The sequence below is a fragment of the Mixophyes fleayi genome, chromosome 8 (genome assembly GCF_038048845.1).
Source record: "Mixophyes fleayi isolate aMixFle1 chromosome 8, aMixFle1.hap1, whole genome shotgun sequence".
NCBI classification, from domain to species: Eukaryota; Metazoa; Chordata; class Amphibia; order Anura; family Limnodynastidae; genus Mixophyes; species Mixophyes fleayi.
Window position 1 is genome coordinate 68,346,377 of NC_134409.1, and position 18,123 is coordinate 68,364,499.

General features: G+C 40.2%; 1 protein-coding gene across 1 annotated transcript in view; it reads left to right on the forward strand.

Annotated features, from left to right (window-relative positions):
- The window catches only part of PLA2G4A (phospholipase A2 group IVA), a 243,623-nt gene that overhangs the window by 41,450 nt on the left and 184,050 nt on the right, over positions 1-18,123 (forward strand). Inside the window, exon 2 of the mRNA XM_075182675.1 lies at positions 3,172-3,258. Coding sequence (XP_075038776.1) covers positions 3,226-3,258 — 33 coding nt within the window. The 5' untranslated portion in view covers positions 3,172-3,225. The remainder of the gene's footprint in view (positions 1-3,171; positions 3,259-18,123) is intronic.

Below are 18,123 nucleotides of genomic sequence, written 5' to 3' on the forward strand. Positions count from 1 at the left end.
ACCTATGCTTTGATAGCGGATAGCTGAAAGGTCCTGTGTTTGGTCATCAGCACAATGGTTTCAAAGCAAACTCTGTTCCAGATTCAGTGTATTGGAGAATGCAGAGTAACCTGATAATTTCATGGGAAGTCCTACCACTTTTGCTTCCAAGTTTAGAAATGATGCACATGGATACGTTGTATCTAAATAAGAACAAAAACGTAAACTAATGGGTTTCCTTGTTCCTGGATCCTATGATTATGTCAAACCTTGTGTAAAGTTTTTTGTGAGTGTTTACTGCATTTGGGAGAACTAAGCAATTAACTCTGGTGTAAATATTTAGAGTTGCATTACTTGGGTGAACATGACTCTGGGAAGAATGATGGAAACATGTATTGTGTCCACCCATTTTTCATTTTTCTTAATTGCCTATCAATAGCCCATAAAATAAAATCATATATACTGTAATATATATTCTAATCCCATAGATTGTAAACTTGCGAGCACGGTCCTCTTACCTCTGTGTCTGTTTGTCTGTTACCAGTAGAGATGGTCACTGACTCCCGTGTTTTCGTTTTGGATCTGGATTGCCTTCGTGTTTTGGTTTTGGTTTAGGTTTTGTTTAGCAATTTTTGTTTAAAAATCAATTTTTGGGGGCTAAAATGACCTAATTTAGTGCTCCACCTGTTTCTTGGATAAGTAAGGTAATTCTAAAGCTAATAAATTATGAAAAAACCCAGTTTAATACCTGGTAGGCCGTCCTTAATTCTACACACAAACCTGATTGTCTTCCTCTCCATCTTAACCTATTGGCAATGCATCCATCGTCTTTGGGTGTATATTACAGCCTACACTTATAGTTAAATTTAAAAAGAAATGGACAAAGGCAGTTTGGTTTCTGTCTGCATCAGCCCCCACCTCCACTTGTAGTTAAATAGAAAAAAAACAGCCGGTATAGACTGTACAATTTAAATAGAAATGGACAAAGGCAGTTTGGTTTCTGTCTGTATCAGATCTCCTCTCCACTTGTAGTAAAATAGTGAAAAATGGACAAAGGCAGTTTGGTGTGTGTCTGTGTATGACACCCTATCCTTATTGTGAAATTAACAAAACAGCAGCCTTTCAAGACTGTACGTGATATAGAAATGCCCCAAGTCCCTTTCCTATTTGGAGGTAGATTACACCCTACACTTAAATGGAAAGTTTTAAAAAGATGTTATCGTTATCAACTTCAGTATCAGCCTCACCCTCATCAGTGTGTACATCATCATCACAGACTATCAGTTCATCTCAACACCAGAAAAATTGTGGTTTCACACTGGGGAATATGGGACACCCCAAAGCACTTGTAGTGTAAAATATTAAATAGATAGTGCTGCTATATAAGACTTTCTGCAGCCAGAAAATAGTTGTAGGAAGGAATATGACACCCCAAACAATTGGTAATGTTTGCAAAAATGCCTACTCTATCCTCCTCTCTCCCTGCTATAACAATTGCTAGAAGAATTTCAAGAATAATTGCAAGAATAATGTATAGAATAATTGCTCTCTCCCTACTCTAATGCTGCCTGCGACCTAACCCTTCTCTCTCCCTCTGTCAAATGGCGATGGATTGCTGTGGAGGCGGGTATTTATGGATTTCAAATATCGCGAGAACCGAGCTCCGAGATCCGACGACGTCACAATGACGTTTTGCCTCGATTTCGATTCCGAATTGGCGCCAGAGTACCGAGCCTGCTCGGCTCGGTACACGGATAGGTGAAGTTCGGGCGGGTTCGGTTCTCGGGGAACTGAGCCCGCCCATCTCTAATTACCAGTATAGTTTTAATAATGTATTTGTTCCCAATTGTAAAGTGCTACAGAATTTGCTGGTGCTATATAAATAAATGATGATAATTTGCTACAAAAGAAATGCATATCTGTCTGGACAAAAAACTATTGCTGGTGAAAATGGAAACAAATGTTAAGTACCTGGGTGCTCCAAGAGGTAATAAAAAAAGGAAAATATTTATAATAGAGCAACACTAACCATTCAAGCCAGTACAAGGATAATGGCCAATATCCTTATATAGTAGATGAGGAAAGAGAGAAGTACAGTGCCTGGATAGTCTACTCTTAAAATAAGATTAATGCAGTAATCTGAAAAAAAACAATAATACTAAGGAAAAATAAAAACATTCTATCAAAATAATATAACTTACCCAATATGAGCATATAATATAACTTAAAATGATGTAATGAGTATATGGCAGAATTCATGGAATTAAAAGAGCTGGCTTGTAAAATTAAGTAATATTATTTTGTTGATAAAACACACATAAAAAACAATAGTAAGGCTTAAATAGCTATTACAGGAGGAGTAATATACATATCCAAGAATAGCTAATGTATAGAAAATGATGTCTAATATGTTACACAATACATAGATATCGATTCCCATTAAGAGCTATGAAGTCCCAAAACGTGTAACTTAATATAGTGTGAAATGAATGCAATTCAATATATTCACCACTCGGATAAATTGTGGTGAATTTGCTTCTGGTATCAAAGATTTATAGTGGATTTGTGGGCCTCTGTATGCCCAAACAGATCAAACGTGTTCAATTGTACATTTTACAGCAGTGTTGAGTGGCCAGCTTTTCTTCCCATATGGAACAAGTGGTCCCGTGCAAATAAATACTAAGTATTTTCCAAAAGGGTGTCAGGGCAAGAGCAACATTTGTTTGATGCATTTTCAGTAAGCACATAAACTAGTTATATAATTCAAGTGTAACAAGTGTAACACTCAAAGCACATCTCATGCACAAATAAAGCACAGCAAATACAGTACAACCTACCACATGATGGACTACAGGACTTGCCCAGTATTTTTAGACTTGACCCTAAACATGATGGGATACTAATTTCTTAATTAACTGAGGAATCACACCTACGTGGAAGCAATTACTGTCTTTATACTTTCTGTCCCCTGTTTACTAAAGTATGCAATTTATTCTGGCAGTCGCCTAAATGTCCTTGTTTTTTGTTAGGTGGTTTTATTTGTGTCTGTTGTCAGTCAGTCACAGTCGTCAAAGAAAACATAATCACACTTTAAATCATAATTCTATGTACTCCAGTTTAATGGAATTGTTAATGCCACTCTTCCTAACTCCTATGAAAATGATTTTCTGACTTTTTTTATTTTTTATTTAGGATTGAAAAACAGTGTTGTTTCAGGAGGATTAAAGCTGCCGTTGCAACTTCCTAATGGCATCTATAGATCCTTATCAGTATATAATAGTAAGTATACTTTTCTGCTTGTATATACTGTACTTTTTTCCTCAATATTCTCCATGTTTAAAAATATAGTATAAAATGTGCATGAATATGGTTTGACATGATATAATAGTGGCTCTTTTTTAGATTAATAATGTAAGAATTTTGTAATGTACAATTCAACCCCCATTACAAATTACACCGATGTTTCCGTCATTTGGTAGTATTGGTGTTCTGTTGTCTATGCCAAGTATTAATGTCTTATTTGGATTAGATAGGACAATGTACTTCATTACTGTTATGTCTACCATTGTCCTAATGCAAAAAGATGTTAGCATGGGCAATTTAAGACTGGGAATATACTATACAAAATGCAATGGCCTGATTCATTAAGGAACTTAGGTAATAATTTGAGTAAGTTTTCTTACTTAAGTTTTCTGGACAAAACCATGTTGCAATGCAAGAGGTGCAAATTAGTTTATTATTTTGCACATATGGAAAATACTGTCTGTTTTTTCATGTAGCACACAAATATCAACTTTAAATTTCAGTGTATAAATGAGCTATGAAGTATTTATGTACTACATGAAAAAACAGCCAGTATTTAACTTATGTGCAAAATAATAAACTAAACTAACTTAAGTAAGAAAATTTACTAAAATTATTACCTAAGTTCCTTAATGAATCAGGCTCAATATCTTTAACGATTTCACCAACGATTTAAAAAAATAAATAAAGTTCCGATCAGAAGGCTGATTCATGCGTGCACACTAAACACATTTTACACGATTTACCTTCAGATCTGTGCTCTTCACCTGTCATATCTATCGGCTGAAAAGATTGTGACTCTGCACACTCCATAGAGATCGATGGACACTACCGGTCATGTGTGCAGACACTCTGCAGAATTGGAACGACGGTCTTCCATCGTTTGAATGAGATTTTTAGTTCTTAAACGATACAATGAGCTTTGGAACGATAATCTGTCATCGTTGCAGTCTACACACTAATGCAATATCAGGCCAAAAGCTCATTTATCGTTTGATTGTCCCGCTAATCGGCTGAAAACACTGTAGTGTCTACCTAGCCAAAGTCAATGAAAACATATGTACAGACATTTTCATCTTTGCTGGTAGTGGCTAGCACAGTTTACTAGAAATAGAAAAAAGCAGGAAAAAAGTATAAATAAATACTTTATTTACCCATAATACAAAAGTGCAAAGTTTCGATTCTAGACCTTTCTTAAGTCTGGTAGAAAGTCATGGCAACTGAACTTTTTAGCGACAACTCTACAAGCTGAATCCCTTGAGTCTTTAATTTTAAACACTGGTTGGAGACTGAGGCTATAAAATTTCTAAAATGAAATACCTGTTGCTGACAAGGGTTTACGGACTCAACCACTGTTGAGTCTGAAGCTTCAGATGCTAACTTAAGCTGGGCACACATCTATGCAATTATCGTGCAGATCACATGATTTGCAACCATTTGTTCAAGAGTGTGTACTCTCCCATGTTCATGTTTTATTGTACCAAAACACATCATATCTGTTGATTTGGTTTTCTAAACTTCCTAAAAATCATGATCAATGATGGCGCGATGTCTGGCAAATGTGGAAAGTGGGTACGCACTCACGACCAGCAGCGTAGGCAGATATCTGTAGAGTATGCACAGACTCACAATCTTTTCAGTTATAAGAGATGAAGATCACAGATCTGATGGTATATTGTGTAGTTATGTACGCATGAATCTGCGTGCTCATCAGGGCTTTCAATAATTGGTGAAATAGTTACAGAATTGCATAGGTGTGTACCTGGCTTCACAGTTCCTTTCTTAGATGTATATCTGGGCAGAGATACAGTAGATGACAGGGTGGGTATAAACAATAAAAAAAGAAATCTTCTTCCATACAATGGTAGATGTTGTCTCCACTGAGGATCAACAACCATGAGGTATATAACTCCTTTTCATAATTTTATATTTATATTATTGTGAACTCGCGGTGTATCATGTTTGGGCATGTTGATAGTAGGAAGTGACACAATGTATGTGTGAGTTGGTTTGCCTATATATACACATATTGGTTTTAGGACTCAGTTGTACAGGTGCTGGAGAAAGATCTATGGATTAAAGCAAAGCCCTTGTGTAATCTGGGCAAATCAAATCCATATATAATCTTTTGTACATCTAAGTATGGGGAAGTTTCTTTTTTTCCATATCTGAATTTATATATAGGCTTGGGCATGTCTCCTTTGGAAGTGTGCACATGTTGTACTTTTTATTGTAAACATTTGGGAATACTGGTAATTCTTGCAGATCATATTAGTTCATTTAATCAACAGTTTTAAGAGAAACATATGCTTACTAAATAACTAAAACATGCATTTGCTCTGCCTTAGAAAGGCTTCTGAGCCTGGTCTATTTGGCTGTTTTTCACACTTGTTTGTGTATGATGCTTTTTGAATAGTCATTATTTTAAAAAAGCTTCTAGGTATAGCGAATTAATGTGAAATAATTTACAATAGTCATATTGTGGTTGTAAAAAAGGTATTCAATCCCTTTTCACATTTCATTTCTCTATGAAATCAAAATATATTTATTCAATGAATACATACCATTAGTCAACTTAATACTAGGAGTCGCTAATGAATTGATATGCAATCCCCATTTTATGTTGAAACTTTATTACCCCTTTTTCGATATCAGAGAGTGTAGCTTTTCCATCTAGATAAATAAAGTCTAATAAAGTTGTTTGGATTTCACCCAAGTTTGGAGGGATTGGAGATGTTCAATGCCTTAGAATCAGTTGTTAAACCACAGTAGCTATTACGGTTAGGGTAGAAAACATTTCAGTGGAGGGTAGAACATCTTTCTAAGCATCAAAATTAGCGAGGAGGAGTGGTGTATTTTGAAACCATAGTTGATGAAATTAATAACCTTAATTTCAAGCTTTTTGAACTCACTCCCTGGTATCTGAACTGAAGCTAGATACACCTTGCCCCCCCAATTATCAACCTCCCACAATCTATAACTGCTATAATTAGATTCTCATTTTGTTATGACCCTTCTAATCCCCCTCATATGTATATACATTTTTTACCTAAAGATTTCCTTACTATTAGAATTATCTATATCTTCTACAACGTAGACAACTACCATTCCTTCAATCCCCCCTAATAATATCTCCTCACTCCCAATTTTCCCTGTTGGACTTTTTTCTTTTTCTTGGATATACTTTTATTATTATTGTGACTGGATCACTTATAAATAACTTATGGTATAAATTTATTTAAAGGAAATAGCGCAGGGTGCTTATTTATATGATTGCAAATGTACTTATTTTTGGTATTGTGTGTATTTTGGTAAAGGAAATCTCTTTATTTCTGAGACCAGGCGAGGAAATCTGTTTTGTTTTAACTTTGCTAAAGGAAATGCATTATATCTGAGGTATATCTGATGCAATAAGCATTTGTTTAGGAAGTCTTTTATGTATTTTGGTGTAGATAAATTACTTGCTTTGGGTTTTGTAACTTTTCTTTGGGAATTCTCAAGTGGAGGAAATGTGTATTCTGCAACTGTCTGAAGAAAGGACTCGTGTTAATTAGACCTTTTGGTGGGTGATATCCAAACAGACCTGGAGGCACAGGAAGGATTAATTAGACTTGCGGTTAGATTTACTCTGTCTAAAACAAGATACAGGAAATCACAGCAAGTTTTAGGATATCGAATATAAGTGTAAATATTGTTAGCTTTGCATTGCATGTAAATCCATGTTTGGGTAAACATATTGCATCCTGATATGAAATATAGCTTAGACCTCAGGGGGCTGGCTTACGCTGTGAGGCTGTGTCCAAAACTGTATAAAAAACACGTTTTGTATTGAAAATAATTTTTCTTGTTTCATCTGACCTGCTCACTGATACCTTCAACCAGTGTGAGCAAATAAACATCACTTGCTTCAAAGATCTGTGTCACACTCCGTTCCCCGGGTATCTCCACCCGAGCCCCTTAACACAGACTATCACTTTAAATCCCTTTTTCTTGGTACAGGCTGTCAGCTATGCCTTGTACCTATGATTACTTCACCTGTGTGTTGGCCAGTTTTGAGATTGGTCTGCCTTCCTTTATAAGGCTCCTCCTTTTACCTGTTCGTTGCTGATTCTTCAAGTCATACCTGACCTGAATCTGATGCCTCCTCTGTGTTCCACTTACCGGTAGTAATTGCTGTGAGTCTGGACTCTGCTGACATCTGTGCAGCTGTCCAGCTTACCGGTGGTAATCGCTCTGATCATCATCTGCTACCTACTTGCCTACACCGCTGACTACTGCTGTTTCGTTCCACATTTCTGTGGTAAGCTGTGGCTCATTGTTGCTGTACATATATGGACTTTGCTGATCTCTGTGCACCAGTTCCACTATCTGTGGTAATCGCTCTGATAATTATCTGCTTCCTACTTGCCTACACTGTTGACTACTGCTGTTTCGTTCCACATTCCTGTGGTAAGCTGTGGCTCATCATTGCTGTATGTATCTGGACTTTGCTAATCTCTGTGCACCAGTTCCACTATCTGTGGTGATTGTGGGGATTAATGTTATTATCGTCTGTGTCTAGTGCTAGAAGCAGTAGATCCCACACTGCATCATTAAACCTATTGTTAGGAACCCCCACAGCCAGCAACACAAAACCTGGAGTCTGCTCAGAAGTCTGGTTATTCACTGGAGCCCCTAGTGGTGGGGACAGACTTGGCCGCAGACAGCTGAGGGTCGTGAATTGTGCGCGGACTGGGGAGAACCCAGCGATAGCAGATGGGAGAAATAGCAGAGTGAGGTCAGGCAAGGGTCAAGGCCGGCAGCAAACAGAATATCCAGGACACGAACCGGAGTCAGAGGTCACAGGCAAATCAGTAGTGTAGAAATCCAGGCAAAGAGGTCAAAAGGGCACAGGCAATCAAAACGGAGTCAGGAATCAGGCAAAAGGTCAGCAACGAAGAATCAATCCAAAAAGGTACAGCAACCAGGAACACAAGCAGGCTAGTCAGCAGAAGCAGGAACTATAACCGGCAGTAAGGGCTTGTCTAATAAACGAGCCAGAGCCAATGAACGGTGCCCTGCACAGCAGGGAATACTTAGCCCAGCTGGCTATAATTAAATGAGGAATGCGCACGCGCCCAGCTGCCCTAGATGCCGGGACGCGGCGCAGGAGACAGAGAGCGTCCCGACCGTTGCCTAGGCGACGGCCGGTCCTGGAGGAAATGACGTCCCGGTCGTCATAATGACGGCCGAGACGCCTAGCCAGACCCGGAAGTGAGTCGCGGCGGTGTCCAGAGCCGCCGCGGCTCGTAACACCTATGGGTTTTGGATCACTTAATTATCCTATTTCTTCTCCAGAGCATTCCATATTGATTGTTGGCTAAATTTGATCTATATCCATGCTTTAATGGTTGTTAATTTGCTATGTTTCAGTAAAGATTTTTTTTTTCAGTCTTTTTTTTGGCCTATATCTGTAATTTAGGTAGTTAAATATAGCATTTTGTGCATATATTTCTTTTTATTTAGTCACTCTTGCAAGAAGTTCATGCATCTGCCTGCTGCTAAATACAGATTATATATATATATATAATTATTAGCATATTAGCAGGTGCATAGACATAGATATTTACCTAACTGCTATTATTCATGTTTTACATATATAACAATGTTCCCTTTACACAGTTTCCAGTAAAGCCACAACATGTTTGAAGTTCAGAATTCTAAAGTAGTTATTCAAAATATATTGTTCTTAATTTTGTGAACACCTATTCTATAGTTAGAAAGGGACGTTGTTTACAATAGGCAAATCGAAGGCAAACATAATCATCTAGACAGGATGCCTGTTTGTCAAAAGGGACAGTTTGAAAGAACCCAAGGAGCTGCTCAACCAGCCATAGAAGCATTTTCTCTCTTTTTTTGTTTGTGTGTTAGTTACAGGTAGTGGACAAAAGAAAAAAATTCAAAGCACCTGGATGTTTTGAGGACCCCAAGCTTATTGAAAATAAAAGACTGCCACAGAGTTGTGGCTCATTCGCTATTTAAGCAAATAACATCCCACCACGGTTAAAGTCATGTATAAAAAATGCAGGACTAAATGTAGATCTTAAACTGTTCGCGAAAACGACAGCGAATCGTCTGCAGGGCCTCCTACCGGATCTTATACATAGCGATCAGGGGAGCTTTGTCCCGGGCCGCGAGGCACAAAACAACCCAACCAAAATCATAGATCTGATACACATACTTGAGAATAGACACACTCCGGCCCTACTAATAACTGATGCGGAGAAGGCCTTAGACAGGGTAGACTGGCGATTTCTTGATGGGGTGCTGGAGCACATGGGATTAGGCCTGGTATGTTTTCACAGAATCTTCTCCCTTTATAGAAATCCTACTGCCTGCATTAAAATCAATGGCTCTCTGTCCGAAACATTCTATAATGGCACGTGGGGGTTGGAGGATCGGAGCGCAAGTTGGCTCTCTTTGCAGACAACTTGCTGGCCACAGTCACCAACCCTACAGTCTCACTGCCCAATTTAATGTGCCCGAGTTTGAGAGGTTCGGGACACTGTCAAATTTTAAAATTAATTATACTAAATCTGTGGCTTCAAATCTCTCCATTCCACCACGAGTCTTTGAGGGTATCCAGTGCTCCTTCCCCTTCACCTGGCACCCCTCTTGGATTAAGTATCTAGGGGTATTAATACCCAAAAACCTCTCTGATTTGTATGATATCAACTTTGTCCCTCTAACATCCAAATTTTCGCAAGGAATTCAGATGCTGGCGATCATGTGGCTTTTCCTGGCTTGGGAGGATGAATATAATTAAAATGAACATCTTACCAAAACTTTTTTATCTCCTCCAGACCCTTCCAATAAACATCCCCCCTCGATATTTCCTAAATCTCCTAAAACTGGCTTGTGAACTTGTATGGGCAAATGGGCCTCCCACATTTCGACGTTTTATATATATATACAGAAGAAAAAGGGAGGCCTTCAGTTGTCAATTTTTGCTAAATATTATCAAGCTGTCCTTCTCAATATGGTCATGGAATGAACTATGGCGCCACCATCCAGGCAGTGGGTACATATCAAAGGACAAAAGATGAATATTTCCACCACTGTTCTGCCCTGGCTGCCCAAACTCTCTCGCTCCTCTCATCCCACTATTGGACCCACGCTACAAACCTGGGCCAAATTACGCACTTTGAAATTCATCTCATCTCAGATTTCCCCCCTTATCCCCATGACTGCTAACCCAAACTTTCCCACCATACTGACACGAGGGGCATTTAGGACATGGTGCACAGGTAAGGTTATTAGGAGTGGTCAGCTGGTGGCCAATGGTCGTGTGCCAACATCAGAGTTCTGGTTGTACTTACAGGCTCGACATTACCTGCAGGAGAGGTGTGTGATGGAGGGATCGAGTAGAAACCTGTCCAGCTTTGAGGAGCTGTGCTGCGTCACCACAGAGTCAAAACATACCATCTCAACAATATACCAATTGCTTATTATAAACCTCTACCCCGCCCTACTGTGCTTTACTGAAGCATGAGATAGGGAACTGGGAAGGCCTTCTTTCGAACAATTCTGGACCAAAACCTTCCAGTTCACTATGGCGCGCTCTACGAGCCTTTCGGTGGTGGAGACGCAGTACAAGGTCCTTTCTCATTGGTACAGATGTCCATCTCATTTAAGTAAGATGCACCCGGGTGTCTCGGTATCGTGCTGGAGATGTGGTTCAGGGACAGGCTCCCCCCTCCTTATTTGGTGGTTATATCCTACAATAGCGTAATACTGGTGCAGGGTGAGATTAGTTACAGAAGAAATCATGGGCTATCCAGTTCCTGATGGCCCTGATTTTTGGCTTTTTGGCTTCTCGGACATTGCAATCTTGCAATATAAAAAATCCTTATTCCGACATTTGAATGATGCAGCCATAGTGGTTATCCCAGACCATTGGCGGTCCCCTGCAACGCCAAGCTTGCAAGAATGTTTCTGATGGATTGACCTTTACAGGCTCCTGGATGACATTGCCCTATCTGGTCAAAAAAAGATTACCAAATACACAGCAATACTTTTATTTCCTGTTACTTCAAGAAAGACATTTATAGTAGATAATTTATCTCAAATGTACATATATCAAATTGCATTGTGTACCTGGCACATATTTTCTGGTTATCTATTATATTACATCTACAATAAGTTATCACCAAATTCATTACAGCAATTTTTTTAAATAAAGTTGGCACATCTAATGTAATACATTGGTGTATTATACAGTAACTAATGACCATAACTCATAACTACAAATATCTATTTATTGTAGCGTACCAAAGTAATGTCTGAGAATACCAGTGGGGAAATAAGGCTTCCACTACTTAGCAACCCATATTGAGCTGGGCTGAAGTACTGATATTTGATACATATCTAATGGGAAAGGGGAAAGATGGGTAGACCTAATACTATTGCAGCAATGATACAGAGCATATTCTCATCAATTGCTATATCATGGTCTTTATTTCTCAAATGATACCATGATTCAGAGAGTGCATTCACAATATTAAATCATAAAGCAAAAAGAAAAGGAAGAATACGTAGGATGCACAAATGCCCTGATGATTTGTGATACTGATGAGAAATTATTGGAACTATAGTATAAAACTTAACCTTTATTAGCTGTTATTACCAGCGAAATATAAAATGAAATAAACTTTAAAAACAACTATGTGCTTTAAAATCCGCTGGTTGTGCCATAGCCATATATTCAATAATGTATTGAGGATTGCTCTAAAGAAGACCAGAATATAAACTATTTCACATTATGGTCTGTGGAATAGATAACACAATCACTATTACTTGGCCAACAATGGGCATTTAAACCAAAATATATAAATAAATAGTGATTTGATGTCTATATATCGTACTCTATATTGTAGAAAGTCTGTAGGGGCAATAGCCCATCAAGAAATAGGAGCTAGCTGTTAGATAGGCTAACATGTGAGCTGGCTCATCGGTAAAGAAATTCCTATTGCCAGATAATAATAACCACATCAAGCCTGAATGCAGAACGTGTATTACTATCTCCCTGTATATTGCTCCAACTAACTATGGGTCTAGTGAAGCAAATGCTGCATACACATCTATTAGAATCTGCTGAGGGATTATATGCCATGTCTTGCTAACTACCTATGTATTGCTCTCTCTACCTTAGGAGCTAATAGAGCAAAGAAATTAAATATTTCCTCTAAGTATCTTTGGCAAGGTTTCAACCAGCGGAACGCCGACATGCGTTTCGCTGTATGCTTAATCGTGGCAAAATGAGAGCTGAATTGACAGCTGTTAAATACAGTCTGTGGGGCTAATCAGTGTGCCCCACACAGACGGTATCTTTCTATGGTAAACCTAGATGTTCCAGTTTACTCAGACTGTGTTATGCCCAGCAAGGTGCTGACGTCTTTCAACACAGATTGAGTCTTTTATAACGTAAACTTGTATGGACATTATTGGTGTTTCATTGAAGAATATGTTTATTTTGATTGTTTTATATTCATTCATTATTTGTTTGTTTTATTCATGTGTTTGTTTTTCGTTTTTGTCTACACACACTTTTTTTTTTTTTTATACCCTATGGGCATGATTCATAAAGGCACGTAAATGCCGATACGTGCTGTATTTTGCATAAAATCGCTTTGCGCATGCACAAAACTGAATCATATGCCAGAGAACGCAGCAGTGTCCAATTAAACTGTGAGTGCAAAGGACCCTTACTACAGCCTACAATTACAGGGGCAGAACAGGTAGTGAAATAGGAGTATGCACGTATAATGTACAGTAAGGGCGTGCCAAGCTCGAGCTTACGGCGCAACATCTGATTCAAGCTTTGGGTATCTCAAAGGTATGTGATTCTCAGTCGCATCACTTGCACTAGCTACAGGTCTGATGTAAGTGCAGATTACTAGTGAGGACAGCTCAGTTTGGAAGCTAGAACGTGTTTACAATCAGGCGCAACTGTAAATGTATTTTGTATTTTATGTACAGTAGATATTAATAACATCCTAATGTATTTTATGGGGGGGGGGAATAAAAAAAAAGCCCACTTTTTATTTTTTAATGTTTTGTCGTTAATGCCTATATTATTTACAGGTGACATTAATGGAATATTGTTTTTATTTTCTGTGTGTTTTTGGTGACATGATATCCACATATGTATTAGATGTTTCCTGCAGTGTCTTGTCTGTTATAGCAGAGCCGACATAGACCCGAAGTTATCAACAGACATGTCTTCAGATCTGGTCTGTATCTTCAGATCCGATTCAAACTCCGATTTTGTACTGCACAATTATCCCCTTAACATAACTATGCAAATAAATGATAAAATTGCCAGAGAAGACAACATAAGTGTCTCTGATGTCCCATACATAAAAAATGTGACCTGTAATTTTTCATTCAAAGCAAAGTAACTTGAAGTGTACCTTTAAAACCTTTTGTAAAATGCGTTCAAATAGCAAATAAAGGATCTTTTAATGCATATCAGCTACAACATACAAAATAATAGTAGCAAAGAGAAAAATAATTGGTAGATTATAATAGTGTTATTTCATCAAACAAATCTGTTGTGTATTCCGAAAATGTTGGCACAGATAGCCTTGTGCCTTAGCAAAACAGATGTTAGGTAGTTATTAAGTTTTACTAGCAGCATCATGTAATTGGTGTGTATGTGTCATTAAAGTTGGGTTTTAAGGGGTACAGCCTAGTGCATCCGAAGTGCATGGTACTGGCCAATGTGATTTGTCCATGCCCCCTAAACAATTCCATATGAACCATGTAAACAAGCTTGTGTGTGTGTGTGTGTATGTATGCGCTGCCTTATAAACTGCATACTGTTCTATTTGCCTCTTCATTGCACTATACCTTTATAATGGTATATAACTTAACACTCTAAAATCTTGTCTATTAAACAAACACACTGACAACTTGATTTTGGCAAAATAAACAGGTCACAGTTTATTAATTCCAAATTATAAAGGGTGGCGGCGAGAGCGATTCATTTAGCTAATGACTAATAGCAAAACAGAACAGTGTATGGCTCACATGCCGTAACCACTGGACCCAGGACTTAGTTCTTTAAAATCGGCTGGTGCTAAATCTGGTGTCATCGTGACTACTCCCGTCTGGGCTCACAAGGACGTGCGTGCAGGTCGAGGGGCCCTCGCACAGAGGTACCAAGAGTCAGGGTGCTTCGAAAGGAGTAGTGACGTGCGGCCAATCAGCGGTAGCACCGTATGAATTAGCTGCTGATTGCAAAAGCTTTCCCGCCTACTGTGCCTCCTTAAACATAGGAAAAGAAATATAATTAACTAAAATTCTATAACCGGGAGGGTGGGAGAGGATTCTTAAAGTCAAGAGAGAACACGCCCAGTGAGGAAAGAATATGCAAACTCAGCCGAGTCCCACCACCTGCATCCATAGGCTGCAGCATGTCACCTGACTTAACCCTGTAAAGTAAAAGCATGATTCGTGACAACAGATTTGTTTATCTGCATTCAGCTTAAGGCCTCATTTTTCATTATCAAAGCCTAATTATTACAGAAGCAGTCTGTGTCTTGTGTCAGCTGCTATAACAAGTGATAACATAATTAAATGAAAGGCATCTCTCATGACAAGACCCAAACTAGCATGAATGACATGCAGGTGTGAAAACCACCTGTTTTGTATATAGAGGACTAATAATGCAGGTCTCTGGAGTATCTCTGTTTCAATCAAAATACATTAAGCCCTAATTTGCTTAAACATGGTGATTTGCTGAAAACCATTTCACTAAAGTAACTTATGATTTTAGAATAGATCATGACAGCATTATCATCATCATCATCACCATTTATTTATATAGCGCCACTGATTCCGCAGCGCTGTACATTGGAGCATTAACATATTATTTTAATAATAACCTTGATTAGGCTATAATCATCACAGCCTGAAGTTTTCCCTAGACAATGTTATATCTAGACAAAGTATTCTACTTTGTGTAACAAATATTTTGACCACACTTCCCTTTTTAAACTACATCTCTAACAATTGAGCACAGCAAAATATTCATATTGCAAATTATTGTGTTAAAGCCTACAGCTTACATGTCCAGTTACCATTCCAGTTAACATGCCATTGTAAAAAACATGTATGTAGTGTGCTGTGTGCACAGTACAGCAAAAACTGGTAAAAAAGAGGGTATACTTTTTCAGTACAGCAAAAAAAATAAAAAATCACTATGTAATATGCTGGTGCTATAAAAATAAACGTTAACAATAATTGCATATGGCACAAAAGTTAGTAATGTGTGCAGAGCTGTAACGAGGGCGGTGCAACCACCCAGGGCGCACCCGCCCGCCCTTTACATGTCAGCAGTGAAATGGCAAAGTAGTTCTGCGGTGCTGGCACCGCAGGACTACTTTGCCCATTGAAGACAGCCAGCGCGAGTGTGCCGGCTTCCTGCAGCATCCATACGTACAAATAATGACGTCAGGACGCTGTCAATACACAGGTGACAAGGAGCCGGCACGGAAGTTAGAAGAGGAGAGAAGAAGACACGGTGCGGTGAGTAAAAGGAGAGGACAGGAGCAGGGGCTGGAGAAGACAGGATCAGGGGCTGGAGAGGACAGGAGCGAGCGCTGGAGAGGACAGGAGCGAGCGCTGGAGAGGACAGGAGCGAGCACTGGAGAGGACAGGAGCATGGACTGGAGAGGACAGGAGCAGAGTCTGGAGAGGACAGGAGCAGGGGCTGGAGAGGACAGGAGCAGGGGCTGGAGAGGACAGGAGCAGGGGCTGGAGAGGACAGGAGCAAGCGCTGGACAGGAGCAAGGGCTGGAGAGGACAGGAGCGAGCGCTGGACAGCAGCAGGGGCTGGAGAGGACAGGAGCAGGGGCTGGAGAGGACAGGAGCAAGCGCTGGACAGGAGCAGGGGCTGGAGAGGTTAGGAGCGAGCGCCGGAGAGGACAAGAGCAGGGGCTGGAGAGGAAGGTGTGTGTGGAGTGAATGGTGGGTGGGTCTGGGGAGGAGGGTGTCTGGAAAGGAGTGAGAGGTCTGGTAAGAAGGAGTGAGGGGTCTGGTGGGGGGTCTGGAGAGAAGGGGTGGGGGGGTCTGGAGAGAAGGAGTGAGGGGTCTGGGTGGGGGGGGGGGTCTGGAGAGAAGGAGTGAGGGGTCTGGGTGGGGGGGTCTGGAGAGAAGGAGAGAGGGGTCTGGGTGGGGGGGGTCTGGAGAGGAGTGAGGGGTCTGGAGAGAGGGAGGGAGGAGGTGGTCTGGGGAGAAGAAGTGAGGGGTCTGGAGAGGAGGGTGTCTGGAGTGAATGGGGAGGTCTGGAGAGAAGGGGTGGGGGGGGTCTGGAGAGAAGGAGTGAAGGGTCTGGGTGGGGGGGGGGGGGTCTGGAGAGAGGGAGGGAGGAGGAGGTGGTCTGGGGAGAAGGAGTGAGGGGTCTGGAGAGGAGGGTGTCTGGAGTGAATGGGGGGGTCTGGTGAGAAGGAGTGAGGAGTCTGGGTGGGGGGGGTCTGGAGAGTAGTGAGGGGTCTGGAGAGAGGGAGGGAGGAGGTGGTCTGGGGAGAAGGAGTGAGGGGTCTGGAGAGGAGGGTGTCTGGAGTGAATGGGGGGGGCTGGTGAGAAGAGAAAATATTAATTATATAATGATAATTACTATTCAATTTGAAGCCATAATTTGTGGGGCTGATGGGGGAAATAGGATTTGTGTTAAATGGAAATTTTTATGTCAGGGATGGTGAGAGTCTGTTTGTTACATATATAGGCTTTTAATTTAATGTTGGGTATGGTAAGTAATGATTTGGCTTAAATCAATAGATGCTATTACTTTAATGGTGGGAGCTGATGAGGGGTGAAATAGGTTCATTAATTAGATGGGAATGCTACTAATTTAATGTATGGGTTGATGCGTGGGGTATGTCTGTTTATTAAATGGGAATGTTATTAATTTAATGTCAGAACTGGTTGGGGGGGCTTATTTATTGAACGTGGGTGCTATTAATTTGATCTTGAGGCTATATGGAGGGAAATAGACATTTACTGTAAATTCTATTAATTAGATTCTGGAGCTGATTGGGTGGAAGGAGGTTTGTTTTAAAACAGAAAAAGCTACTGATTTAAAGTCTGTCTGGTTGTGGGGAGGGAGACCTAGATTCTTCACTCACTGCTCAACTTTCCAGGAGGTCAGTAATAGCAATCTCTTTTCCAAACAGGCCCCCAATATTCCAGGATCCGTTTAAGCAGCAACGGAGCATAAGACACCAGCAGACAGAAGACACCAGCGATGCTTAACCGCTGAGAAGCTGCATCTACTCCCATAAAGGCACATGGGGGGGGGGGGCACCAAATTCTGTTTCGCCCAGGGCACTAAAATGTCTAGTTACGGCACTGACTGTGTGTATCAGACCCAACACCCCAATGGTCAACACATATGCTCAACCGCAAACCGCATAGCGACAAAAGTTGCAAATGCTCCTATTTATACAATCACATAACCTAACATACCACTAAAATGCCTCATGAGCAAAACAGTCTCATGTGCGGCTCCTAAAGTCTCAAGGGGCCCCATCAAACCCAGTGTGCTCCTCCATATAGTCTCATGTGCTATCACCCAGCTCAGTGTAGTTGCACCTTGGCACCCATAATATGTTAACGCTTTTCCCCAAAAGGGTGCATCACTGATTACCTTCACAGTGCTATGGGTTGTAAATCTTAATTAACTCCATTTGTCTGAAGTTCAGTAGGGAGGACAACATTAATGTATTATACTGATGCCAAAAGTCAATGCAAAAAGTTATACTTGCTTAGTGGAAACGTCTCTTTTTTTCCACACTGGTA